General features: G+C 47.1%; 1 protein-coding gene across 1 annotated transcript in view; it reads left to right on the plus strand.

The window, feature by feature from the left end:
* The first annotated feature begins 4,754 nt into the window (after window positions 1-4,754).
* The window catches only part of SPG7 (SPG7 matrix AAA peptidase subunit, paraplegin), a 33,184-nt gene continuing 10,358 nt past the window's right edge, over window positions 4,755-27,580 (plus strand). Inside the window, exons 1-11 of the mRNA XM_075511112.1 lie at window positions 4,755-5,116; window positions 6,691-6,793; window positions 8,129-8,218; window positions 13,032-13,279; window positions 14,273-14,412; window positions 17,095-17,197; window positions 18,728-18,853; window positions 19,179-19,341; window positions 20,128-20,301; window positions 26,134-26,258; window positions 27,474-27,576. Of these exons, the coding sequence (XP_075367227.1) occupies window positions 4,979-5,116; window positions 6,691-6,793; window positions 8,129-8,218; window positions 13,032-13,279; window positions 14,273-14,412; window positions 17,095-17,197; window positions 18,728-18,853; window positions 19,179-19,341; window positions 20,128-20,301; window positions 26,134-26,258; window positions 27,474-27,576 (1,513 nt within the window). The 5' untranslated portion in view covers window positions 4,755-4,978. The remainder of the gene's footprint in view (window positions 5,117-6,690; window positions 6,794-8,128; window positions 8,219-13,031; window positions 13,280-14,272; window positions 14,413-17,094; window positions 17,198-18,727; window positions 18,854-19,178; window positions 19,342-20,127; window positions 20,302-26,133; window positions 26,259-27,473; window positions 27,577-27,580) is intronic.

Here is a 27,580-nt window from a genome sequence, read left to right on the forward strand (position 1 = left end):
GACTGGCAGACGGTTCAGTCTGCTGCTGCTGTATGGCCGATTCCCTGTGATCCCCTGCCTATAGCCATCTGTCACCTACCTGTCTTAAAGTTAAACTCTCTGGTCATTAGAGGTGACTCAGAGATAAAAGTTTGTACCCCAGCACTGTGTCCCAGTTATGCCTTAAGCCTCTCGGCTGCCTCGCCACGGGGCTGGGGTGCCCTCCGTGTCCCCAGGGAGCAGCGGTTTAAGTAAGTGCCACGCTCTCCTGTGCGCACCGAGAGAAGCAGGTAGGGAAGCGGGTCTGGCAACGGCAGCAGGAAGCACTGGAACTCGCAGTGATCTCAAGCTGTTCCTGGAGGAATAGGTGTGATGGTTTTGGACTGGCTCATATAAAAAGGCTATCTGCTGAACAGATCTTTCCCTGGTGAGGAGTTTCACTGTGCTTGAGGGACAGACGTGTGGTCTTTTAAGCGTGTTCCTGAGCCTAGGCCTTTCCGGGATTCTTGGCCTTGCTGTGCTGAAGGGGAGCATCTATCCCTTGACCTTGACTTGTCATCTGCAAAGAAGTCATCTAAAAAAAACCAGCTGGTACGTGAGAGAGATGCACACTGCTGAAGGGTGCTGGAACGCTCTGCGGCCTCCCAGCTAGCGCCGAGCTGTGCGTTTTTGTCCTGCCACAGAGGAGCCCTGGCGTGCACTGCCAGGTGGGTAACAGAGCAATTTTTCATCTTTTAAAAAGTCTGAATTTACCTTCTAGCAGCTTCAGCTCTACGTTTAGTCCTTTGATTCATTATTGATGTGAAGTCTGTGGATGGCACGGTGGCCGCCTAATTGCAGGTATCCATTCACTCGGTTTGCAAAGTGCTGTGTTGAAATGAATCTGAGCTAAGCTGGGGGGGCTGATGGCATCCGGCAAGGAGCTTCCTGAGCCTCGGGGGGCAAGAGCAAGGGTGGCAAGACTGTCTTACAGGGAGCGTGAAAATAGGAGATGTGAGTTCTGAGACGTAGCAGAGCTGAGGGTTGTGTTGGCTGTGGAAACTGATTTCTCTTGGCCTGAAAAATACAAGGATGGGGCTGCTAATGCTGCTTCCTGTTCCTAACCTGCTCAGGAGATAAACCAGGGATTTCAGACTCCAATCCAGCACCTTTCCCCAGTAGTAAATACACGTGGCATTACTGAGTGATGTCATGGCTGGAACACATCCCAGCGAGGCCAAGCCTGGATCAGGTTATATCTGTCTTCTCAGAATATTGGCTTACTCCCAAAGGAGCATATTGCCAGTCCAAGGGCAGTGACTGAAGCCACCTTTCCCAAGGTCGTCTCTCGCACACACAGAGAGGACAGCACTCGCTTCCGCATACGCAGCGCAGCCTGAGCCGCCCACGCAAAAGTCACAGTGCAGCCATGGCGGTTGCTGGCTGCACGTAGCACAAAACCTCTTGACTCTCCTTCCCGGCGTCACTTTGTGTTGGCACCAGCGAGGACCCCCAGCCCTCTTTCCTGGTGTTTCATCATCTGGTTGCCTTTGAGGCACGGTGTGAAAGGTGTGAAAGGAGGAATAGGAATCACGTCAACTCCAGCTACGTGGTGCGTCTGTAAATAACCAGTCCTCCTAGTTCAGTACTGTTTTGTCACATCGAGGCTTGCTTCTTCTGGCTGGGAGCATCGCAGCAAGAGCCCAGCTGCCCTACGGACCCGAAACGCTGCTTGTTGCAGTCAGTGAACCCACCCAGACTCAGCTGGGTGGTCGTCTGGGCTGGAGTTTGGACCTGTTCATCTTTCATTGCCCTCCATCGTTAAATGGGTGCAAGTTTGTCTTCACTGAAGCTGGAGCAAAGCTGTAAGGCAGGCACGATGAAACCCATTTGGCTCTCTGTCAGGTCAGCCTGGCGGAAGTCAGTAAAGTCCCGTCTAAGCAAACCGCACTGCTTCGCTTCTCATCGGGCTGTAATTCTATTTCAATGATGCAACTCTTTAAAAATAGATCAGGCCTAATGAGCAGCAGGTCCAATCACAAAATCGATGGAAGCGAGGTGTGACATGCCTTGAGTGAGGGGGAGGTAGGAATGTGCATGGCGCTGGTACCCTGCAGTGGTTGGGGGCACTGGGGGGCCCCGCGGCCCCTTGATTCCTGACGTGCTTTGCCGTGGTTGCTGTATCCCACGTTTCCCCACTGGAAATGCCGCACCTCTCTGCTCTGTGCTTATGCGAGAGGGAGCCTCCCCCATCAGTCAGCATTTCCAAATGAGTTGTTTCCTCCTCTGAACACAGCTGGAGTGTAAATAACCCCCACCATGGATCTCTCTGCAGGGTGGGTGAAGACGTGACACTCGTCTCTCTGGCAGCCACCCGGCCAAGGAAGGTGTCATGCATGGGCTGGCGCAGAACAGAGGGCTTGTGCTCTGCCCGTGTTTGTGCTGAGCCAGAGCTTTTTCTGCTGTCCTTCCCTGGCCCAGTCACTTAGGGCCACCGCAGCTCTGCAGCACCCATCTCACCTCTAGCTTTGTGTGTGCCCGTCAGGCCTGGGCTCCTTGCAGCCTCAAAGGGGCCAGCCTTGGGTTTCGCAGCCTCCAGTCTTGGCCAGGACAAGGGACAGATTCCTCCCCAGGCTGAGCACGTGCGGATGACCCTCTCTTTACAGACAGCAAGCGTGCCAGGAGAAGAGCCCACTGGCCAGCGTGGAGCGGAGGCCGGTAGCAATGAAGGCCACACAGCATCTCCCTGGGCAGCTCGGCCTCTCCGGCCGTGCCGGGTGGGATCTGTGGGGTAGAGGAGCCGCTGGTGTCTCCACAACCGGCTGTCACATCCCCACTGCGACACTGCAAGCTATGACCAGCCAATATGGATTAATTGCAACCAGTTTAATTTTGTGTCTGTAAATTAAGCTGTTTGACGATTGAGCCAGTGATACAAAGAGACTTCCAGGAGTGAGGAGGACATTAACATGCTAATAGACCTTGCTGGTAGAAGGTTTACTTAGACACATCCCAGGGGGCAGATGACAATTAACATCCTAAGAGACTCTTCTAGAAAGAGGATGCTAATTCAGACCCGCTGGGAAGGGAGAGAATTATTTATTATTTTATGTAGCCCTGCAAGCTCCCATTCAAGAATGCCTGAGATACTTTAGGACAGGTAAGTTAGGAGAACTAACAGCGATGATACCTAAAAGTTGTCCTGGAGCCACCTGAGGGGAGAAACACGGACAGGAGGGAGGGAGAAAAAGCTGCAGAAACCATCGTGGTCAGCAAGACAGGAGAGGAGAAAGAAACACGGCTTCTTGAAGACACATCAAAGGAAGCGGGCAGGAGAGATCAGACCTGCAGGCCTGGCAAACAGAATATTCATTTCAGTAGAGCAAGGAGGGTGTAACTGTGGCGGGAGGGAGGTGGTTTGCTCTGAAATGCCTTCCTGCCCCAAAGAAATACTCGGCAGAGGACGTCGAGCCCACCCACTCCGCTGCACACAACTAGTGCAAAATAGGAAGAGATTACACAAGATTTAGGATCAGGGACTTAAAATACAAGGACCTTTGTGATATCTGTACATAGGGAACTTAATGCTACTCATAACTTTGACACGCTCTGGTGTAATGCTTGAGGGGGGGTTTCCACCACTGTTAGAACCCTGCACGTGCACCAACAGAACACTTTTAAATGCAGACTATCAGTCGCGTTGTAGCTTGGCTACTGCGAGTTGTCAAACACATTGTAATGCCTTTGCCACAGACGATAGATCACAGGAGCCAGCTAACCTGCCTGACAAAGCAAACATATACATGTATATATATTTGTTCACTCATTTTATTTCTGAGCGTACTTGTTAATCCATCATGCTCAGCTGCAGATACGAAATGCTGTTTTCTATCAGAGCTAATTCGTACCTTGAGCTGTCAGAAGGGGAGTCTTCCTCAGCAACAGCCGCAAAGGGAGGGAGCTGGTCTCTTTCCTCTCTGTTGAATCTAAGATTGCAGGGGCTGTTTCCTTCTTCTTTTCCCAGCCGTTACAATTATGTGGGACATGACATTAAGAGTGATAAAAATCCCAGAGCAGGGCTGGTCGTGTACTCACATCACCAGGCTCCGCACCGCCTGCTTGCCTAGTGCCAGGTCTCCCTGCCAGCCATGCCTCCACAGGGACGGCGGGTGGCCGCAGCCTCTCTCCTGTGCCTGCAGGAACCTGCTTGCTCCTCCCAGATGTTTGTTCTCCTCCTGCCTAAATCTGTTGGGGAGGCCTGGCCGAGGCTGGGCTGGGCTGGGGGACCTGCCTGCACTGCAGGGCCTTGACGAGGCCTGGTTGTGGGGGCCTGACTCGGTTGTGGGAACCGTCTGCTCCAGGGGACTTGGCCAGGCAGACCTTGGCCTGGGGCTCGTCCGCAGATGGCAGCCTGCCTTGGGGGGCTGGCCGGGCTGGGCTGCGGGGGCCCTGGCCAAGGCCAGGCTGCAGGATCCTGGCCGGGCTGCGCTGGGCCCTGGCCAAGGCAGAGCCGTGGGACGTGCCTGGCCGAGGCCGGGCTGCGGGGATCTTGGCTGGGCGGGCCCTGGGCCTGGCCAAGGCCGGGCTGCGGGGCCCCTGGCTGCGCCGGGGCTTGGCCGAGGCTCGGCGGCGGGGCCGGGCCGGGCCTCGCCTCAGGAGCGGGGCCGGCGGCCGCCGAGCGCCGGAATCCCCCGTTGCCGCGGTAACTGCGCGGGCCGGCCCGGCAGCCCCCGCGCGGCGGCAGCCGGGGGGCGGGGCCAAGGGGCGCCCTCGGCCCCGCCCTGCCGCCGACGGTTGCGCCCGCCATCTTGAGGCATGGCAGTCCCGCCGCTGCCGGCCCTTTTCCAAGATGGCCGCTCGCTCTTCACCGGGCACTTCCGTCCCCGCTGAGGCCTCCGGCTCCCGGCGCGGCGGCGAGCGTAGCGGCCCGTTGGCGCGGCCCTCCCCTCAGCGGCCCCCACCTCAGCGGCCCCTCGGCGCTCGCTAGCTGCCGCCGCCCCTCGGAGGAGCGGGACGGGTCATGGCGCTGCTGCGGCTGCTGCTGCTCCGGGGGCGCTGCGGCTGCTGGCGGCGGCCTGCCCCGCCGCCCGCCCCGGTCTGGGCCCGGGCTCGCCCGCGGCCCGGCGGCGGTCCCCTCGGCGCGGGACGCGGCCTGCAGGTAACGGGGCGGCGGCGGGGCCCGCGGAGCGGGGTGGGCCGGCGGCGGGGCGGGGCCTCGCCTCCCCCGTGCGCGGCGGAGAGTGCAGCGCTGAGCACCGCGGGGGGCTGCCGGGCTCACCGGGCGGGGAGGCCCCGCGACGTGCGGGCCCGGCCGCGACGTGCGGGCCCGGCCCCGCCGTGCTGGCTCACCCCGGTGCCGCCGCCTCACGGAGCTCCTCGCCTCGGCTCCTCAGCGGCGTTCCCGAGCCGCCCCGGGGCGCTGACCGGCTCCGTGCACCCCGCGACAGGCAGTGTCCCCCCGGGGAGGGCCCGGCCCGGCGGGGTGCTCTGCCTGCGCGGCCGGGAGCACCAGAGGAGAAGGCGAACGGCGGGGGGGGAGCTGGGTCAGCCCTTGTTGTGTTTAAATGGGCGCCCGCTTCGAGACAGGGCTTTCCTGAGGAGGTTTCTCAGGTTAGCCCAGCCAAAGGTGTGCCACAGTGCTGTGTAACAGTAGCGTGGGGGAGATACCGTGTGAAGGCAACACCTAGGCCATCATAAGCAAGAAAATGTTGACTAAAGGCTTTTTTCTAACATCGCTTGTGCTGGCTCTTTGCATCACTGGGGATATATGTAACCCCTACGTTGGTGTGCGCCACAGATGTGTTTTCCCCATCTTGCAGTGCTGCTGATACCGCAGGGCTTTCCAACGCAGACCTTAATGCAGAAGGCAAGGTTCTTGTTTAAACTAGGCCTCCAAGACCGTTTTGTGTTTTTCTTCAGTGCGGCAAAGAAGCACCGGCAGTCCAAGTAGGCGATGGAGGAAGAACAATTGTGGGACTGTTTTGTGAATCGTGCCAGGTTTTTCTGTGATCAGTTTAAACTAGTCTAAGCTGTTCTGTTCTAGAAAGCATCGATCCCAAGAGGTTACCCTCTCGGGCCAGCACAAACAGTCACGTTGCTGCCCGGCACACGAGGAAGAAAGGGGGAAGGATTTCAGCCTAGTCAGTGTCCCTGTCTGGCTTGCTGCACCGAAATTTGTGCCTGTGCAGCAGAGGGGTGGTGAGACAGGAATCGCCCATCAGAGAAGGGGCAAGACTTGCATTCAGTGAGAGTATTGGTAAATGTTAGTTCAGATGTTGTGAAGTTGCCTTTAAATGTGAATATCAGCTGCAGGATGACGGCTGAATTACCATGTTGTCCTTACTGCCGTGCAGCAGGGTTGCAAAGTAGTAGTCCTTAAGCTTTCCTGTTGTGGAAGGGTGTCTTTACATTTCAAGAAATGACTTCTAACATATCTTAGAATGAAGAACAGAGATACAGGGAGGAAAAAGATAACATTTTCCAAGTGTTTTGAGCGTATATTTCTATTTATACATGTGCTTTCTTTAAACTGGGTTATAAACAACATCTTCAAAGTCACATGGCAAGTCCACGGCACAACCAGGACTAATTCAGGTCTCCCAGCTGCTGGTCCTGCAACTTACCCACAATATTTTCACGTTTAGAAGTCTTAGTCTCACAGCATACAAAAAGGTTAAGCAGTCATGATACTTTCCCAACAGTTGTCTTTTTTTTTTTTATCTTCCTCCTCAGAGCCTTCTGTCACAAACACTTTCCCCCACACATCAAGGTCTCAGTGGAGTCCTGCTGAAACAACACATAATTCGAGATCCAGTCAGGCTTTGGAATCTCTTAGGTGAGTCCTGAAGAGCAACTGTACAGACAGAGGAGAAAAGGTCTTATATAGTAAGAGTATTTACTTTTCCTTCACTGCCTGCATTCCTGAAACTGAGATAAAGCTGTTCTATTCTTGACTTTGGGAGCTGTGTGTCTTTTACAGGGGGTTCTAAGTTTTTGTTTGGTGACAGGGATGAACAATGGCACCTTTCCACAAGGAGCTCAGCGTGATTAAGTAAGCACTTGAGTCATTAGACCTAAAAGCTAATTTAAAAACTGCAGACTTTAAAGTAGAGAATCTTTCTCTGCCTCATTAGCAAAGCCTAAGACAAAAATGTCATTCACCTTTGTCAGAAATCACATCATATGACCTTGCTGAAAGCCTTGCATTGGAACAAGTTAAAAGTGTATGTTAGAAAATGTGATCTGAATTCTTAGAGCAAAAGCACAGAAAGGTAAAACAAAGGCAATTATTCTTCTTGCTACCCTCTTCAAATTGGAAAGCCGAGTTAGCTGATGCCTTTGAGATTTGAACAAAACTGGTCGTGGCTATTTTGGCCAGTGTGGGCCTGGTGAGCTTGGGCTGCTTGACCTTTAAGAGGTTTTGTTGGGTTTTTTTTAAGTTAAAATAAAAATATATGCATAATCTTCCAAATGGCAGTGCATCCTCTAGTAGAACTAGCAGTGGACAAGCAGTCCAGTTTCTGGACTCTTTCCGGAGTCTTCATGAAAGACCATAGGAAATGGAAGCTGCCGTCCTCAAGTCAGTTGTCTTCCTTCTGAACTTTTTGCATTTTCCTGGTGGAGAAAGCCTTTGCTTATTGTTTTGTAGCAGCAACTGTGAGTCTTGCTGTTTGTAGCCTTACATTCTTGGCTTTTATCAGAAAGTCCTAACAGCATTTACTGAGAAACCTGCATTTAACTCTAGCACATATATTGCCTTTAATAAGCATTTACAGTCCCTAGGGTGAGGCTGTTCTTAACTGACCATACCAGTGTTAACTATGGTTTTATGCCTTGGGAAATGTATACATGTTTCAGCACTGAAGAAATTTCTCCAAATAATTTTCTTTGCTCCATTAAAATAATGTCTGAACAAAGCCATATTTTGATTGGGTTGTCAAAAAATATATATAATATAAGGAAACTGAAGGAGTCTGTCCCTCCCATTACTCCCTCTGGCAAGGCTGTCCCATTTCCTTGGCACACGAGCGAAGCTGTGCGCTCGGGCGGATGTGGAGCTTAGCTTTGTGTGCATTTGGAGCTCACGTGTGTTTCTGCCATCCTCGGTCCCCCTCTCTCCCTGTCTCCTGAGGTCTTTTGGTAGTAACTACTTAACTCTGCTTGCCTGCAGGTAGCACTTACTATTTTACTACTTCAAGCTCTCAAGGGAGTAACCAGAAGAATGGAGGATTCAAAAAGAAGTCTCCGCAGGAGGACGAGGGTATGTATGTGCCAAAAAGATATTTAATCAAACAAACTCTGTGTGTGTGAGGGGTAAGGGTGGACAGCATGGAAGATCTACCTTAACGCTTCTGTCTGTGGGTACTGTGAACTTGTACCTGTAACTTACCACCTCGACAAGCCCGTGGCTAAGAACAAGTTTGAAGGGGTATTTTGGCTTAGGTGATGGAATACTAAGGCTTAAGACAGATCGTGAAACTGATTCTCTTTCTGTGCTGCTTTGCATCCTGTACAAATAATTTCATTGACGTTTGCCTTAGTTTTGCTGCTTTTCAAAGGGGAACAGTAGTATTTACTGAGTTTTGATTTGGAGGTTTTGTTGTAGAGCATTTTGACTTAATAAAGAATTGAATTCAGTTAATGCAAGTTTAAGCTGGATTCTGAGGTTTTTTTCTTATTTTGTTTAGCTTCATTGTGGATGTGTCTTTACTTCTAGTGATTTACAGAGCTCGAAGTTAAAAATAGATTCCTTAAAGAGTTCTTAGCTGTGTTACTAATGCCACTTGCTCAGAATTTTTCTTTTTTTTTAAAATCGGTCTTCCTAGATTCTGTTTTTTGCATGTCTTATACTGCCTAAGCCCCAGGCACCCGGCAGTACAGGACTTTTTGAAAATGAGTTTTATCTCACTAAATGTGTTCTGGAACCTAGGGATCTATGTGGCGTGCCAGATTATGTTGAGAAGTTGAGGAGTGCCCTCTCTGTACCTTAATCTTAATGGGGTGAGGAGTTTAATGACACTAATGGGGGGTGGGGATGCAGGGGAATAACTTTTGTGTACTAGACAAAAACCTTGCGTAACTTCTGACAGGCAGCATTCTGATCCTTGTAGGAGGCACTGTTATCTTCTACCAGTAGGTTTTCACCAAACACTTTTCAAATATGAGTGGATTTGTGGGTGTCCCTTCAAGTCTTGGTAGTATTGTCAACTTTCTGCTATTTGTAGGTTGACAACAGCTGCGTTCCATTTAAAAAGTGTAATTTGACTCTTCCACTTCTGTAAAGAAAATTCTTTGCTTGTTTGTGAGTACATGCTCTTTCCCTCCAGCCTCCCAAGAACTGAAGTGCATGCGGAGATTTTTCTAGGCTCTGGATGAGGCATGTTTTCAGACTCTGTGATGTAGATTTTTAGCTGTGAAGTCCCGCTGATGGCATGTCCTGTATCTACGGGCCTAGTGGGTCAGTTTTAAAGATGTTGGAAGTGGCCGAGGTGAAGGTCTCATTCCTCTGTCTTGTCAGTAATGCTTACAGGAGCATAACAAAGACCTGATAATTTTCTTCATTTTATGACATTAGTTTGATGCTTGCAGAGGCTGGTGATGTCTTAAGAGAGTTTATGTGGTTATCTTTTGTGCTGCTTGTTTCCTGTACCCTTGAGGGAGGGATAAACCTTCTGTAGACGGTGGGCTCCAGACCTTCGTACTGTGAGTTGGAAGGCACTTAGCATCATGTTTAAGTCACACAGAATGTAACATAATTTTATAAATTATATGATAAACTTTTACCTAGGAGTCATCAGATAATGTCATAGCTTGGCTTTGCCTCTGTTGTGCTTAAACACAATGGTAGAATCCTCTTGGACTAACTAACTTTTAAAGTAAAAGCAGTCAGCTGCTGATGACTTTTAGCCTGACTTGTGTCATTGCATGCGATCTCTTTAAGGCAAGAGCAGTGGCTTCGCCTGTCTGATCCATTTAACGGGCTGAAGTCTTCGATGGGATGTGAGTGCAGGTATCGCAGAATCCTCGCTAAGGAAGTCAGAGCTTAGAGGTTGGGGCCCTTGGTGTTTGCAAGACCACGCAGGGTGACAGTGAGCACATCGCCTTGAAGTATTGCAGCTGTTAAAATTAGTAAACAGCAACATACCATGTTCAGTGGCCTCGCTTCTCCTGTGATTAATGGATAGCTTGACTTAGGGAGGTAGAATGCTACCCTATGTCTCCAGGGGAATACTCATCTCTGCAGTAATTATTTAAAAGAACTCTTCAAACTGTCACTGCAGCCCTTGCAAGATTTTAATCGGAGAGTTCAGGTTTGGGGTTAATGGCGAATCATTGCTTCATGGAGGCTTTTTTAAGACTAGAAAGCTGGAAGTATTCCCACAGCTGTTGCTTGCAAGTGCCACATCCAGTTACTGGTTCTGAATATTGTGGGGTAGCTTATGGTGCAATATGAATGTAATACTGTAAAGACAGTCATACTTTGCATAAGCTTAGAAATAGATTGATTTTGCCCTTAATTAAATGCAGAGTAGAGGAAAGCTTTGTGTTGTCTTCTAGCTTTCTAGAAATTGTGTTTTTTCCTGAAATTATTCAGCTGTAGGTTAAAGGTCCTAGACAAGCCTAATTCCTAGAAACTGGAGAAGTTGTTTGTGTCAAGGTATCTAATGGCCAGCTTTTACCCTGTGGTGATCTTTTTGTGATCGTATCCTCAGTTATGTGTGCTTCAGAACATATTGCATGCCTCCTGACTTAGTCTGAAATTTAATACAGAAAAGTGTTTTAGCAATAGTTGACTCTGACGTCTCCAAGGAACGTGCATGGTCATAAACGGACTTTCTTTCTGTCGGTACTCACTTTTCTAGAATCGTTTCTTTTCTGTATAGAATTTTTTTTATTTAGAACTTGCTCAGCTTTTCAGGATATTGCCCAGACTAAGGTCTCTATCGTACTATATTTTAATTTTCTTTAATAAGACTGTAGTGGCTGTCATCCTGCACCTTTGTGATGAATTGCTTTGTTCTAATAAAGCTGGATCTAGCAGATAACACAGAAGTGAGGAGATGGCATTGAAGAACAAAGTGGATGGGCTGGACGCAGTGTCTGAGCTTGTCACTGTCTTTTGGAATTATGACCTTATCTGAAAAGCTGCATTGTTTCTATTTAGGATCAAGCCTTTCCTGTTAAATGTGGAGCAGAGCTAGGAAACGAGTGAAAAATGATGCTGCGTATCTGAAGGACAGAGTACTTTTTTTAGCATCTGACTGGGTCATATGTTTGTCCCTTGGTTTTGTTGCAGTGTGTGTAGGGTCTAATTGGTGGCTAGTGATAAATGCTAGTGTCAGAACATTTGTTATGAATTTGCAAATAAATCTAATCTGGGCTGCAGCAGGCAGATGCACTAGCAGTCCAGTGGCGCTGAATTAATTTATTTCTGGGTGTAGAGTAGTATTTATGTATGCCATGTTGCTGTTGATGTTAAATTGTATATCAAGAACAAGTGCTAAATTATATATCAAGAACATCCACATATGACTGGAAAGAGGAGATGTTTGTTGTCATTTTAACAACTCAAACGCTAGCTAGCAGTTGACATTGAACTGTGCTGTGGCAGTCCTTTGCAGACCACAGAATTTTAAATTTGCCTATGCGGTGCAAAAAAATGTTGTGAGTCTGAAAAAAAGGTTTGGTGGCAAATACTTGAAGTAAACCATCCCTTTTTGTCATGTCATCACTTCAGTGTGTCACTAGTACAGTAAAGGTGGGGGAAAGCACATCTAGCATGGGAATCCCTCTTTGATACAGATCCTTAGGGTGGACAAAGTTATAAAACCTTTTTAAACAAAGTTAGTCGTGTAGCACGGGAGAATATCTGTGCAATTTTGTTAAGACAGTGAGATTGATTTGCAGTGTATTTATACGCATAGGTAAGCTGCATGTCATGTCTCCTGTGCTATTTCCGATTTACTGCAAATGCAGATATTTTCTTAGGTAGTAGAAATGTTGTTGGTCTCGTGATACAGGATGCCAGCAGATCAGGATCTCACCAGGAAGCAATTATCTTTTATAATACTGTGCTATGTCATTTACCAGTGACACAATGGCCGGGTTTACTCACTCCTAATATTTTCTAGTGTATATGTTAGCAACAGCCTGAAGACTAGGCAGTGCAGAAGGATGTTGTACAGAAGTGGGCTATAGTCATGCTTGAGTTTGATTTTTAGCAACAAGGGTCCGATGGCTTTATTTGGCCTATATCCATATTAGGCCAGCCAAGTGAGATAGTTGTTCATTTTAGAACAGAATGACATTTGGTGGGGTTGTAATGGGTCTAGTGGACTACGACCATCTGAAGTCTCCTGGACCAGGATTAGACTGCCTTAAAACAGGAAATGCTGATCAGAGCTCTTCAAAATATGTCTGAGATTGCTGTCTGTCTTTGTCCACAATCAATAACTTCTGGAAGTGAGGGGCTTTCTTTGGCTCGCTGATGCTTCAATTCCTCCTCTTGCTGAAGCAACAATTAAAGTGAAAGAGATGATCCTCCATCATCTTCTCTGTGTACACAGCGCCGCACTGCATGGCTTTGGGGGCATCGGGGAACAGCTGAATATAGCTGCAGCAATGTGATGCAAGCATAGTTTTTTGCTGGCTAGCAGGATGCAAAATTTGCCTCCTTCCAGCCGACTGTTAAGTTTACATCTGAGTGCTTGTGCTTTTATAACCAGGCTTTTGACCTGGTGCTGTTCCATGGGTACAGCTGAGGCCCTGTGGTCTGACAGTCTAGAGGCCAGAAAGGTCTGGGAATGTCATGCGATCCAAAAAACTGACTCACTTGTGTAACCTTGGGCAAGTCACACAACCTCCTTTGAGCCACGCCAGAAAATTGCCTGTGCAATGCAAGTTGGGTACTGCTTCTGAGTCTAGTCCTTCAGGAGAAACCAAACATGCAACAAAATACCCCAGAAAGGTACTGTTGTGTTAATATTTGTCATTTAATTGTCCCTTCTTTGGGTCAGAAAGCTCCGCAATTACATGCTCATATCTTTCTTCTCCGGTATCTTTTCTTTCTAAAGAGGATGAGAAACGCAAGAGGGAAAATCAGATGCATCTTGAACGCTTACGGGCACTCCTCATCATAACATTTATAGTGCTGATGTTTCGATTCACGGTCAGCGAGAACAGAGAAGGGACCAACATTTCCTGGAACTACTTTGTGAATGAGATGCTGGCAAAGGGGGAGGTCCAGAGAATCGAAGTGGTGCCAGAGAGCGATATTGTGGAAGTTTATCTGCACCCAGGAGGAACTCCGCATGGGCAAGTTGTGAGTGACTTTCTACAATTGGAATGAATTATCTTAGATTACACTGTTGAAAAGAACTGAATTAATGGATATATACGTTCGGTAAAACTCTAGCTGGTAAATTCGCTCTTCGTTAATTTTTCTCTTTCCTGTATTTGAAGTTCAGGGGACTTCTGTTATTCATATCAACCTGGAAACTAACACTTTTATTTTAAATTGTAAAAATAATTCATAATGGCCTGGAAGAAAATCTTACATATGTCTAAAAAGCTGGAAAAATTCCATAGTTTTTTCTTACTGCTCAGTCTGATATGTGAGAAGGTGTCTAGAAGATTGTAAACTCTTATTATTAGATCTTGTTTCAAAAATTTTCTCCTATTTGGATTTTAGTTTTGTGTTCTGTTGAACTCTATCAGACTTGCTTCCTAAATCTTCCAAAATGGAAACAAAGCAGAGTTTGATCACCTGCTTACTTGCAGGAGTTGCTGCTAAGAATCATTACAGGCTGGCTTGAGAGATTAAAATACTGTTCTTGGGTACATCCCATTTTGTTCAGTGACTTATGATCCATTTGCAAACTGCTGAATGAAATTCATTTCTGACAAAGATACAGGAACAGGATCCAAGAAGTCTGAGTGGAGCACAAGACACCTCCTTCCCAATGATGTAGTTTTCCATATATAGTACAAAATTTTGTCTGAGCCCAAGGTATCAATATAACTGGGTTTATAATACTAACTCCATCCTTCAGCTTGCCTACAAAGTTGTTGCATCTCCTTGTTTCTAGAGAGTTGAGACTTAGTTCTTGACTTTTATGCTTTCATAAGGTGCTGAAAAGACTAGAGGTGTTCCTAAGTTCATTTGGAGCCCTAGTGTCAGTTACCTGCTCATGGGTTCATTGATGCAGTATCAAAGGATGTAACATACGGCTAACTTCTGACTTGTGCACTTCTGCTCGTTGCTGTATCCTTATACTACAATACTTATATGCTGCTTTTGATTGCATGTCCCCAGAACGTTACCTTGTTGTACACAATGCGGGTGGCAAACATTGACAAATTTGAAGAGAAGCTGAGAGCTGCAGAGGATGAGCTGAATATTGATGAGAAAGAGAGAATCCCTGTTTCCTACAAACATCCTGGCTTTTATGGAAAGTATGATATAAATTTGTGCTTACTGTTGATCTTACATTGGTGACAACATCCCTCACTTGGAGAGGAAAGTGCCCTTCAACTAAGTGTTGTTGTTATAAATATAGAACAAAGAAGTGGTCCCAGTTTTGGAGCACTTACCCCATCTTTCAGGAATAGGCGTGCTCTAGGTATACCTTAATGTTTCAAAAGTGAGGGTCCCAAGGAGCCATCTGGAACTGCAGCATGCAGCAGACCAAAATGTTTCGGGTCAGTGTCAGCAAGTCCGAGGAAAGTCTGTGTCAGTTGCTGTGCGTTCGTGCACAGCTGAGCACTTTTTGTCCTTATAATCAATTATTCAAGTGCAGAGTGTGCACTTGACTCAACAAGTGATGTTACACCCTGGTCTGTGGAGAATGCTGGTGGTGCAGTAAGCGTTCCCCCATTAAAATGCTTTGAGGAAGGCCTGTGGTGGTTGTTCAATCTGTAAAAATAAACACCTAGTTTTGGCCTGCTTCTCCACCAGCTGTAGATCAGAGGACAGCCTGTGCTGGTGCTCGCTCCAGCTGTGAGCCACATACTGAGCAGAGCAGCTTTGATGCTAGCATACAAAACCTCAGTGAGAGGAGTACTTCTATTAAACTTACAGCCCTTTTCTGTTACCTGAGACCAAGATCCTTTGCCTAAAAAAAAAAGCTCAAAGCTTAAATTCTGAAATAAGCTAAATGAGCAAGAAGAGGGAAGATCTGCCAAAGACTGTAGAGCACCGGCGAGATTTTCTTCTGTGCTTTCATATGATGTAGTAATGTTTTGTGGTCACTTGCTGCTGTGGTGGCTTATTTGCCCTTCTGTTAAGACTGGCAGCTTGTTTTTGCAAAACGGGTTTTTATGGGGTCCAGAGTACAAAACAGACCTGTGAAGCTCGCTCACTGGGCTTGAGCAAGTCCACCTCCATCACTGACAGCCGTTACACTGGTGTGGAAAGATGCTTTCCGTAAGTGTGGGGAGAGACTCCAGCGTTTGAAGAGCTCTCAACTAATTGCTTATTCTAAAGTACTGACAGAGAGATGTAGTGCAGAAGTCCTGTCTGCTAAGTAAAGAAATCGGGATCCCTGACAACCGGGAGAGATAGCATCATGGTGCTACAGTTATCTGGTGAGATGGGTCACCTACTTGTGCACTATGCAGAGCACGTCATCTGCTTTTAGTAGCTCATAGGGTTTGGAGCACAGTGGCTTTCCCACTGTAGACAGGGATGGCCAGTGTGTGTAATTCTTCCTCCCAGACACCTTACCAAAATGTGAAACAACGTCATGTTCGTATATGAATGGGTACCTGGACTGGATTTTGTCTAGTTACTTGTCCTCTGAATAACACTTGCACATTTTTAATACATGGTTTATACAAAGATAAACTTTTTTAATTGATCGTGCAGTATGAGACCTTTAGCTGAAATTCAGAACTTGCCAATTTTTTCAAACTTGTGTATAACAGGAAGAGTGGACTGAGCAGTTAGCCACCAACACAAGCTGCTTCCCCTGCCCCTGAAAAGAGGTGATTTTTTTCTAAGAGATATTATAGGGTCTAAAGTCTCTCAGGAGAGTTGATGAATGTCTGGAGAATTCAGAGTCTCATTCTGGAGTTTGAACCTGTGAAGTACAGAGCACTTGCAGCTTGGATTCAGTTTAGTCTGAGATGGGGGCACTTGATGTGTTTCAGAATTAATCCTGTTTGCATAGGTGACAAATTGAAGGTGACTTTCAGTTTCCAGTGTTGCCTAGGACCTCTCACCGAGAAGAAACAAAGGCAGCTGGGTATATAGCACATGCTGGTCCCCTTGCTTCAGTAAATCATCCCTCTGTGAGAGATGGAACACACATTCCTAGTTTAAAGATAAGACACAGAAGTGTGGCGAGACCAGATGATTTCACAGGCGTGTGAAGCAGAACAGGGTCCCACAAATCTCACAACCTGTCATCTGACATACGATCATTTTTCCTCCTATTGAAAGCATCCTTTGTTTAGAGCTCACAGGATATTTGTCCTCAGCGTGTTTGTCTTGTAACTGTATTAGGCCTGCAGTGTCATCTGCTCCTCATCTCCCTCCTAATGCAATTGGTATTGCTAAGGATCCAGAAAATCAATGATGTTGGTTGCTGTAGCACTTCCTTCTGACATAAAGGACTTCTGAGAGGCTTGACCAGGGAGGGCCGACCAGACTAGGTAGAGCAGCCTCCTAATGGGAGACCTGCACTGGGATTTCTGCCAGGATCAGGGGAGTTGGAATCTCCCTAGTGTTGCCGGACGCAGGTCTTCTGCAGTGAGCTCCCTTTGGGTGGACTGCCAGCCCCACCGGATTCTGCTCTGGGTGTGATTTGACTGCCTGAAGGTCCTATTTGTTTTATAAGTAGGAATGCCTCTGAAGGGGATGGTGAGCTTGAATTTCTTCCACAGCTGTAAGCAGTATTTGCCAGTGTCCTCTGTTTGACTTTTTAGGTTATGCAATTGTTGGGGGGTTTGTTTTATATATATATATATAAAAAAAACCTGTAAAGGTTCCGTTTTCTTAGTCATGTCTGCTCATTGCTGCACTTGTAGCCTAAATGTCAGGACCTTTAAAATACCAAAAATAGTTATGTTGAGTAATATTTACCAAGTTGTGGCCAAACACCTCAATTTGTACCTCTCTTGCTTTTGTCCTTTTAGTGATATCATTTCCCTGATAGTGACACTTGTGGCTGTGTCCATGTTGTGGAGCATCTTCCGCCTTATTAGGGTTGCAAGCCGAGTAGGAGGATTCAACGCCTTTGTGAGTATCCTGGATCTCGATGTTTTTTTGCAGCCTGTGGGTAGCCTTGTCTTCTGCTGGCCTAATCTCCTCCCCTTTCCCCAGCAAAGTCAATGCAGAATGAGAATTAACTGGTGCCAAGGACTCTCCAGTCTTGACACATCTTGCATCTTTTCCTGTCCTGATCATCTGACTAGGTTGTACAGTAACTGGCCTTAGCTGAGGCCCTTTCTTTCCCCAATGGCAGGAAGGGCTGAGCTCAGTGAATTTGCAGTCCAGTTTGCTCTGCTATTTTCAAAGCTTGTTAATGAGTTGCAGCTGCAGATGGTGTTTTTCACTGGGTCCTGCCAATATGCCTCCCATACAGCCAGAAGTAGGAATTGCTGCTTTCTGCAAAATGAGTTCTCAATTTATAAAATATGTTCAGATTCTGGATTTCATTATGTGTTGGCCTGTTCTGCTCATGCCACATGCCTCACTTGCAACATCAGTCAAATCTCCTCCTCCCCTCATCTACCCTTGCCTGGATCAGCTGATGAAACTCTGTAGAAATCAGCCCGGGGTGCACTGCCGTTGACCGCAGGGATTTGAGGATGAAATACGGTGAATTCAGTCCCTTGTTAGATTTCCCACTCAGTCTCCTCTGCAGTTCTCTTCTGGCTTTGGGATTCTCTTCACACAAAGGGATGCAGCTGCTCAGAGGAGAAGAATATTTTAAAGAAGTGTTGAGTAATGAGGGCCTTGAGGACTAGATTCTGTCCTTGCATGAGTGGGGACAGCTAGGCCCTGCACGTTGAACTCTTCATTTGGATAAGCTGATGTTTCTGAGGCCTGAGAAGCTATAAACTTTCTTCTCAAAGAAAAAAAAAATTCCTGAGTAGCTGTTTTCAGTAGAACATAATGAGCAGTTACAAGTAGGGCGTTTAACTAAATTCTTGTTTTGACTGTCACTGTGGCTTAACACACACCAGGAGACTGAAATGTGGTGTCTGTTACATTTGAGAACCTATAGTTCTGTCCCGGGTTGTGTTGCAGTAGAAACCAGTGGCAGCATCGGACAGTGGTGCAGTATCTGTTTATATGCATTTACAAGGCACTATTGCTAATTATTTACCACTGACAGTTATTTACCATCAATACGTATTCCTCAAAACTATACCTATCCCATGTGTATTAAGGATCAGAGGGTTTAGAAATCAGGGAGAAGATCCCAAATAAGGTTTTGAGCATTCTGCATGTTTTTAATAAGTATCACTGCCTGGTCTACATGGAGTTTGTGCTGGATTGTGTTGGGACTGTTCCTGCAGGTTTATTCTGGCTCTTTCCAACAAAACGTGGATAAATAAAGTTTTGAGTTAACAATCCAGCTGTGATGTATTTCCAAAGCAAAAGTCAGTAAAACACCGATGCGTGGGCATTTTAGTGGTGTTTTTTAGGGGCAGCTTATACCTGTGCTGTGCTGTCTCCCCAAAGTATAGCAAACAGCCTTTCCAGACTGTTGCCTTGTCCAGAGTCAGAGCACACCTTCAGTACTTGTGCTGCCTTCCACAGAACCAGTTGAAGATGGCTCGTTTCACTGTTGTGGATGGGAAATCTGGAAAAGGGATTGGCTTCAAGGATGTAGCGGGAATGCATGAGGCGAAAATGGAAGTCAAAGAATTTGTCGACTATTTAAAGGTATATAAAAGTAGAACAAAACAAGTGCTTGCTACCCGTCTTCTGGGATAGATGGCTGACCTGGGGAGGAGGGTATATTCTTCTCTTCATCCTTCATGATACTGAGCAGCCTCTGTTTAAATAAACCAACAGCTTTTTATGCTGTGATCAGCGTGACTCAATCTCTATATTTCCAGTTCCATAACAGGAATGCAGATGGAGCTGCTCCCATTAGCAGCTCAGAGTTGCTCAGGCTGAAAACAGTATTGGGAAGCTCTGAGAGGCCATATTCTTGTTCAGATGCTTCATGTGAGCTGTGGATCTGAGAGTTGTGTTGTTCTTGCAGAGTCCCGATCGCTACCTTCAGCTTGGGGCTAAAGTGCCCAAGGGTGCCTTGTTACTCGGACCGCCAGGCTGTGGGAAGACATTACTGGCGAAGGCTGTGGCTACAGAAGCACAAGTGCCGTTTTTGGCCATGGCGGGCTCTGAGTTTGTGGAGGTGATAGGAGGTAAGCTTCTCGGGAGGAAAGGTGTGGAAGTTACTTGGTCTGTTGTGGAGTTGGAGGCTACTGGCTGGGCCTCTTGCAAAGGACAGAGTTTTAGCCTGTCTTTGCAGGGGGAGGATGAGTTGGATATTTCTACTGAAAATATAAAAGGTTTTCAGTGATAGAGAGTGCTTAATAATGTACTACCTAAAATGCACGCCCTCTGAATTGCTAGTTGTTTCTTTCTGACAGTGTGCAGCCATGGTTCTTCACCTGAAAGCATTATCTCTGACTTCCCTGTACCTATTATTAAAGCCACTGACTGAGGCTTCCTTCCTTGTATGAGAATGCTGATGGATTTTCTGCTGCTCCCTGCTGATGGGGAACGTATGGCCTCTCTGTGCCTTGGGATTTCCATCTTTCTCCTTTTCTTCCTTCCTCCTAGATCTCTTGAGACCCGACAAGGGTCAGTGTGCAGGAAAATGCTGAATGTTTCTGCTTCTGGCCTGTGGAAGGATCAGGAGTTCATGTTAGGAGCTGAGAGCAGAGCTCCTCTTGCAGTAGCTGTAAGAGTCCCTGCAGTTTTGGGAGCTCAGTTAAAAGCCAGCATGCCTCAGGAGGAGCTGTGCCTAAGGACTAAACATATGAGTTTTGTGGCTATTTCTTCATGCTGGGAGTGCTGAGAGAGGGACTGTCATGTACTGAGGGTTTGTCAGGTGTCAGTGTCTCATTGGGGGCCAGTAATGCTGCTCTCCAGCTTTGCTAACAATTTTAGCTACAAAGCTTATTTCTTCTTCCCTTCTGCCATAGGTCTTGGAGCCGCCAGAGTTCGGAGCCTCTTCAGAGAAGCCCAGGCTCGCGCACCCTGCATCGTGTACATTGATGAAATTGATGCTGTGGGCAAGAAGCGCTCAACCAATATATCTGGTTTTGCCAATGCTGAGGAGGAGCAGACCTTAAACCAGCTGCTGGTGGAAATGGACGGTCAGTATTTCTCTCTGCCTTTCAGCAGCTGGACCCTTATCACCTCAGAGATCCGAGCTGTTGGCCTGTACGTCTTTTTCCTGCCTCAACTTGCCATGCCTCCTTAGTGTTCTCTTCTTGCTGAAGTAATTACCATTGCACTGAAACAAATCTCATTCCCCTCTTCCCAGGGACAAGGCTAGCTTGCACTTCGCAGCCTGTTCAGGACTGAGCCCAGAACTACAGCTTGGTCATGTCCTTGCTAAAAGACAGCCTGTATGACAAGTGGTAACTGCGTTTCGGACTGCTGCTTAGTGAAGGGGCTGTGGCCCTGAAAGTCGGGATGTTTTTTTCCTGTGTGGACGCCAGTGTGGCCTTGGCTGGCCTTGCTCTGGTTTCAGAGGTCATCGTATCACTCGCTTGAAGTGGGTCCTTTCTCTGTTCTTTCTCCCCTTCACCAGCCGCTGCACTGAGTACAGAGGAAAAGCAGCAGCTGCTGTTCAGCACAGGGTTTGTGGAAGTTGTGTGCCCAGTACTTGCTTCACGCTGACCCAGGTTTTCTTGCAGAACCCTTAGGAATCTCCTCAAGCACCAGTCTGAGCCCATGTACCCCATCATTAGTCCTTGTTTCTAAAGGCACAGTAGCATCTCTCTTCATCTATCCTTGGAGAGTTAGGCGGGACTACTCTAGAGCCGATGGTGCCTAAGGATGTAATTGGGCTTAGGACAGATCTCTGAGTATGTGCTGTGACGAAGTTGTGGAGATAACCCTCCTGAAACCTAGACATTTATATGGGTTATGCTTTTAAGGGTTTGGGGCTAAATCTAGTAAATCTTAAAACCCTGGAGCCAACTGGTTTTGTGACTGTACTGAAGACCCTGAGTCAGCAGAGAGCTTAATATCACATCCAGAGTGAATTTGCACCAACGGCCGTGTGAGCATCCACCTGCTAATAAAATCAACAGAAAGTGTGCATTAGAGATCATGGCTGGCAGAGGGCAGCAACCCCAAAGACTCTTACTGTAGTAAGTGGCTTCAGTTCAGGAGTATGTTTTCCCACTGGCAATTGGAGAAGAATTATTTACAGTACTGGGAAACCAAAAGAAAATGAATTGGCAGCAAGGGCACTCCTGTCTGTAGAGGGTAACGTTTAGGTCCAGCTGGCCATTAAATATTGTTGAATACTTGCTGTGTTCCGTCTAAGACAGGTAGTGGTTTAAAGCCTGTTAAGGTTTGAAGTTTAGTTGTCCCAGAGGGACATGAGCAATGTAATATATCAATTGTCCCGTCCTTTGACTTATTCTCATGTTGTCTGCCTGACGATAGGATCCCTATCTAAACTGAGAGAGAGAAACTTCACAAACAAGCACTTCTGGATGGTTTCTGGCTGTACTGCATCTGGAATCGGCCCTTTTCTCAGATGCTTTCACACAAGTGCCAAAAAGAATGATCCTTTGGCTATTCTTAGTCATAACTCTGTCAGAGCCTGCAGCACTGACCCAACTTGCAATGTTTCTGTTGTTAAATCTTATTAATTCCAGAGCAGGGTAAGGAATAACGAACTACCTGCCCGTCAGGGAGTGTTTGTATCAGTCTGCTGTTTCATGGCACAGAGCCACGTTTTCCCTTGACTGTAACTGTGACACTTGTTGTCTCATCACACTCTTCATATGAAAAATTAAAAGCTGTCCTGCACTAAAAGCATCCCTCTTTCTCCAGACCCTGGGGGTTAAAACTGCTTGCTTTTTTACTGAATGTTTGCAGTAAGATGGGGATGCAGCCCTGCTGAAGCAGAGCACGTCCTGCAGTTCAGCAGCAAGGCTGCCTTCTGGAGGTCGCTCTGGAGTCAACCCTCCCTTTTCAAGGACAGAAGCTGGGACTTGTAAAAATGCTTTCAGCAAAGGGTAGATGTTCCTTCACGCTGCATGCAAGATGATCTATAATTCTGGATCTCTGCCCTTGCTGCAGAAAGAGGGGAAATTGTAAGCAGGAGCACAGCATGGTACAGACAGGGTGGAGTGGTCCTGCTGTACAGAGACCTCTCTCTGCTTCAGCAAAGGTGCCATGAAGTTTTTGAAGGAGAGGAATGAGCTTTGAGTAGGTCCTAAACAACCAGACAGAAATCTGGTTATCAGAGGAGCACCTTTGAAACACATGCTACGTAGATACTAGAAATCACCTTAAATACGTGTGTGCAGTTCCCTGGGACTTTGCACATGCACTAACTTAGGCAACTTGGCCAAGCACGTAAATATACTTGGATGAACATAACTGTTTACAGCTGTTTCTGTAGAGTAGATGGTCTCAACAGAAAAGGACAACAGTAACACGCAGAACAGCAATCCTGGCTTGGTTGGGTTTTTTTCTCCTGGTGTTGTAGGGTGAGCTGGCAACAGGTTAACACTGAATTAAATGGAGGTCCATCAGTCTGTTCAAGAATACGTGGTCAGTACAATCCACATCTCCATACCAAAAATGAAAATGTCTGATTTCTTCCAGTCTGTAGAAATTAGGCATGGCTTCTAGAGTGTTTTCTTGGTGAGTCTCAATTCAGAAATTAGGATACAACTCTATTGGCAAGTGAGTTTAGAAGGTAAATGTTATCCTCAATATGTACTTTAATAGTCCCTTGTTTGCTGTGTGCTGCCTAGTTTATTTTAAAATTTATATTGTCTCATTATTTATTCGTGCCTCATACAGATCATGTACCAAGTGCTTCATCAAACATGCTAGAAGAATAGCCCAAGGAGTTTACAATGTCAGCTGGGAGGCAGCTGGCAAGGACTGTCAGGCTAGTACAAGAAACATGGACTTACTGTTGGCTCGTACTCGTAAGCGGTGATCTTGGCCCATGTTACTGAAATGTTATCTAACTGAGCGTGTTACCTGAACGAACACTGAAGTGCTATGTGCATCACGGCAAAATAGTTTTCAGGATGATAGGGAATAAGGTTTTTTTAGGAGGTCAACAGTTCTACCCAAGCACAAGCAGAGGAGTGGTGTGTGTTTGTAATGAGGAAGCCATGAAATGAAAGGTTGAGAGCTCTGTTTTAGCTGTTTTTAGCTTAAATTGATGGTTGAAGTTCTGCAAGGCGACACCATAGAACCGAGTTAGCTATTAATTTGAAAAAAAAAAAAAAGCACAAAAGTAGATCTGTGAGTCATCAGCGGTGATTGTTGAATTTGTGTGTTCGAATGAGATTACTCAGAGGTAAGGTAGAGGAAGAAAAGGAGGGCCAGAGCTATATGGAACCTGCTCTGCAGGATGGAGGAAGGATGAGGACACCAAGAAAAAAAGCCATTATGCTAAGCTGTAGGGGATGAATGTGCAGTTTGATACTCGGTAATTCTGGTACGCAGGTTTTAGAGTGATTGTAGTGCTCTTCCTACAGGCAACCTTGGTTTCCTTCACTCTGACAGCTTTCTTCGTGTTCTGGAAGCACCAGGAGGCTGGTGGGAGAAGGGGAGGGACTGGAGGGAGCCTGTATGTACAAAAGCTGTTTTTAAAGACTGGAGTACGCGTGTCACTGGTTTTGTCAAAACAGGTGCCCGGTTTGAATAGTGAATCTTCCCTCACAAACAAGCGGAAGAGGAATGTGACCCACATACCTCCTCTGTTCTGAATGCATTTGAGAGGAGCTTGACAGCCCTGGGCTGATCTGTGTTTTGTGAATGAAAATGCAGGACATCTTTTGGTAGCAGCTCTTCACGTGAAGTCCTCGGACAAGACCTCTCCCCTGATCTCTGCTGTATGCAAGTTTCTGACGCTGAGGCTTCCCTCACAAAGGTGGCCCCGTTTCAATGATGCTGTTCGCAGATGACGTCCAAAAGGCTTTTGAACAAATGGCTAGAGAATTACAGTGTAATAATGCAGATGAGGTGCCCATCAAAGTAACGTGCTCTGTGTCAGTGGGGAGCACAGCACTTGCCAGTTCAAGTGAGCCCTCCTCTTCCTTTTCTTTTTGAAGTGGCTTCATTTGTAAACATTGTAGATATGAAAGCTCTCTTTAGGCTAAATTTTCAGAGCTGGTTTTCATTTGTTGATGTGACCGAGGTGGTGTTTTTGTAGACTGTTCCTTTGGCTGATCTTTGCCTGTGGAAGCCAAAGCCTGTGACATGCTGGGTGATGTTGCATTGGGAACAGTAATATGAATCGGAGGCTGCGGTTGTAGATTTCTTGGAGCAGTGTTTCGCACTGCTGGGATACAGGCTTGAGAGCAAGTGGAGCAGAAGCTGATGTGAGGAGGATGCTCTCAGTGGTTCTGTTTTTTTAATATTTGTTCTAATAGTCAGACCTATTTTAAGAGAGTCTTCCCAGCTGCAAAGCAGATAATGTACTGTACCGTCTAATCCTGCTATGTGACTGAAGCTTGCTATCCCCCAAGTGCCTGCCAGTCTCTGTGCTTATTTATCACACTCCAGAGTGCAGTGTAACACATGCCTGAAGAACGGCCGACTTCATCCTCTCCAGGAGCTTATGTAGACAGCATCCTGCAGGGAGGAAGAACTGAGGTTTGCTATAGCGCAAGCTGACAGAGCCAGTCCTCTGACTTACCTGTAACCTTAATCTCTCTGCTGAGCTCTTGTACGCTGACACATTTGGCAGCTCTTCTGGTGAAGCTGGAGAGAGCTGAAACTCGCCCAGCTTACGTGCATAAAGCTGCCTCTCTGCAGCGTGTGACTTGGCAGCAAAGGAAGCACATGGGACTAACGCATCCTTTCCCTGGGAAGGCTGCTGTATGGCAGGGCTGTTGAATCTGCTGTAAGCAGGTGACTCATACCCAGGGGCCCGTGGGCACCTGGTGGAATGTAATAAATAAGCAGTGTGGTTCAGTGATTCAACATGATCTCTGGCTCCCCACCCAAGCAGCGCAACAGCCTGCCCCTTTCTGCCCTCCTCCAGCTGCTCGTGCTCTGGCTTCCCCAGGAAGCCCTGTCTGCCTTTGATGTGTCCATACTGCAGGCTGCTCTCACAAAGCCTGTAAATCCTGATGCTCCCTTCAGCTTTTAAGACCTGGAGACAAAACCTTCTCTGACTGTGGCTTGAGCTAGTGTATGCTAGTCGTCACTGCAAAGCTGTTTGGTTGCATTTTGTGTCGGCCTACGTGTCTGTGGTGTAAGTTCTGCAGGGTTGGTCTTTGCGCTGGTCTGCAGTATGCCTGGGTGCCTTCTGAGTGATAAAAGATGAGTGAGAAGACAAAGATCAAATCATGCTGTAACATGCCCCTTGCTCGGTGGCAAGGCTATGTTCTCTCTTTCTGCATTAACCTGAGCTGGTCAGAAAAAAGCCTGTCCCTTCCCTGGTGATCCTGGTGGCCTATCTGTGACTGAAGGCTAAAAGTAAATGAAAGCTGAAAGGGCTTTCCACAGAAATATTTGGGAGGAAAAGGCTGTTTCAGCTAGAAAACATTGTTTGTACAACCTGGAGCTAAAGGAGAAGGAATTAAGCCTGGGGGTGAGAAGGCATCTCCTAACTCATCAGAATAGAGAAATTCTGTTCTGGTTTCTCCTTGGAGCAATTTCCAAATGTGGCAAAAGGAAGGTCAAAAAAAAAAAAAGTTTTAAGCCAAGGCTTATTAAGTAAATGAAAAGGGAATTTCAGAGTGTCTGTGATGACCAGAGACTGGCCTGGGTGACTTGGGAGGTTCTTTCCTGTCTCATGCTCCTAGCTGAAGAGGACACTTTCTCAGCCTGAGCTGCCCCAAAGGATTCTGTAAACTCCCTCTGGCTTTGTGATGAAGCTGTGTAAAATATACTCTCCATCCTGCCCTGCCCCGTCCCTTTGTATCCTTGCAATGCCGTATCTATGATGGTGAAAGCCTTCGCCTTTGTTTTTGCTTGTTTTTCTACAGGAATGGGAACCACAGATCATGTCATAGTGCTGGCTTCCACCAACCGTGCTGATGTCTTGGATAACGCCTTGATGAGACCTGGGAGGCTTGACAGGCACATCTTTATTGATCTTCCAACACTCCAGGTATATTCCACCTACTGCCCTGTTCTTACCATAATGCTAATGACTGAGGTGTCCCAGTCCTTGCTGGTGATTCACTGGCCTGGCAAAGGCTGGGCTTGGAGAAGACAGAGGTCGTAAGCTTCTGTTTGCCTTTATTCTTATTGTGTGCTCTAAATCAAGGATTTGACATGCTAATGCAGTTGCTTGTTTCTCTGAAATGACAACTCGCTGTTTTTAAGTGTCTCTGTGCTGGTATGAGCTTTGGCAGTGAATTCTTCTGTGAGGTTCTCTTTGCCATGCAGATGCAAAACTATGTTAGTGTCTTCTCTCCGGGAAACTGGGAACCACCTTATTGGCAAATTGGCTTGTGTGGGAGCTTAAATTGCATGTGCCTTGAGCACCATTTTTTCTTTAGGTTTATTGTCCTCACTATCCTTGTAAGGCTCCTCATTTTCCTTTAGGCAGCCTGTTAAGTTACTTTCTCCTTCTGAATGCTTTTTAAATCCATTTACTAGGAGTCTTCCATGTCTGCTGTGTTGACATTTGTAGCAGAGTTTTGGGAATAGGCTCAGCTGCAGTAAAGATCTGTCTGCTCTGCCAGCACAGGCTCTTCTTCTCCCATCTGTGCTTTACTGGCGTCCTCAGAGTTTTCAGTTAAAATACCTTAAATGCCTGATACAATCTGGCACCGGAAGCATGAACTGTGCAGCTGCCCTGGAGGAGGAAGGGGAAGAACCCTGGCAACTGAGGCCATTGTTTTAATCAGGATCTCCTGGACCAGCTGAATGAGTCACTCCTTGGCTACTTGCCAGCCGTCATCTCACCCCCACCTTCGCCTGGGAAATGGTTGCAGCCTAAGTAGCTAGTAGATGGGGTTTTCTTCGTTTGCGGCGTGTGAGGGAGCAGGTAGAGGCAGTCGGAGCTCCTTTCTGCGAGTGCTTTTATGGTAAGAGAAAAGTTAAGACAGGTCAGAGTGAAAGTTAGGAGGGGAGAGTGGCCCTGAGAGAGAAAGCAGTGACTCACGGTAAGCCTCCATACATCTGTTCTGAATTTGAGAGCTGGGTGTTTATCAGGGCTCCCGTAGCACTAAAGCGCTCTTAAGGACAGCCCTGCCCTCTGGTGGCAATGTCACCGTCCCCGCTGCCAGAGGTCTGCTCCTCTCCTGCTCCCTACCGTGCATCGAAGCTGCCACATTGTGAAAGCTTGCTGGGCTGAGGTGTTCTGTGTTCTTTACAGGAGAGAAGAGAGATCTTTGAGCAGCACCTGAAGGGTCTCAAACTGATCCAAGACGCCAGCTTCTACTCGCAGCACCTTGCTGAACTGACTCCGGGCTTCAGCGGTAT

This window comes from Mycteria americana, chromosome 8 (genome assembly GCF_035582795.1).
Source record: "Mycteria americana isolate JAX WOST 10 ecotype Jacksonville Zoo and Gardens chromosome 8, USCA_MyAme_1.0, whole genome shotgun sequence".
NCBI classification, from domain to species: domain Eukaryota; kingdom Metazoa; phylum Chordata; class Aves; order Ciconiiformes; family Ciconiidae; genus Mycteria; species Mycteria americana.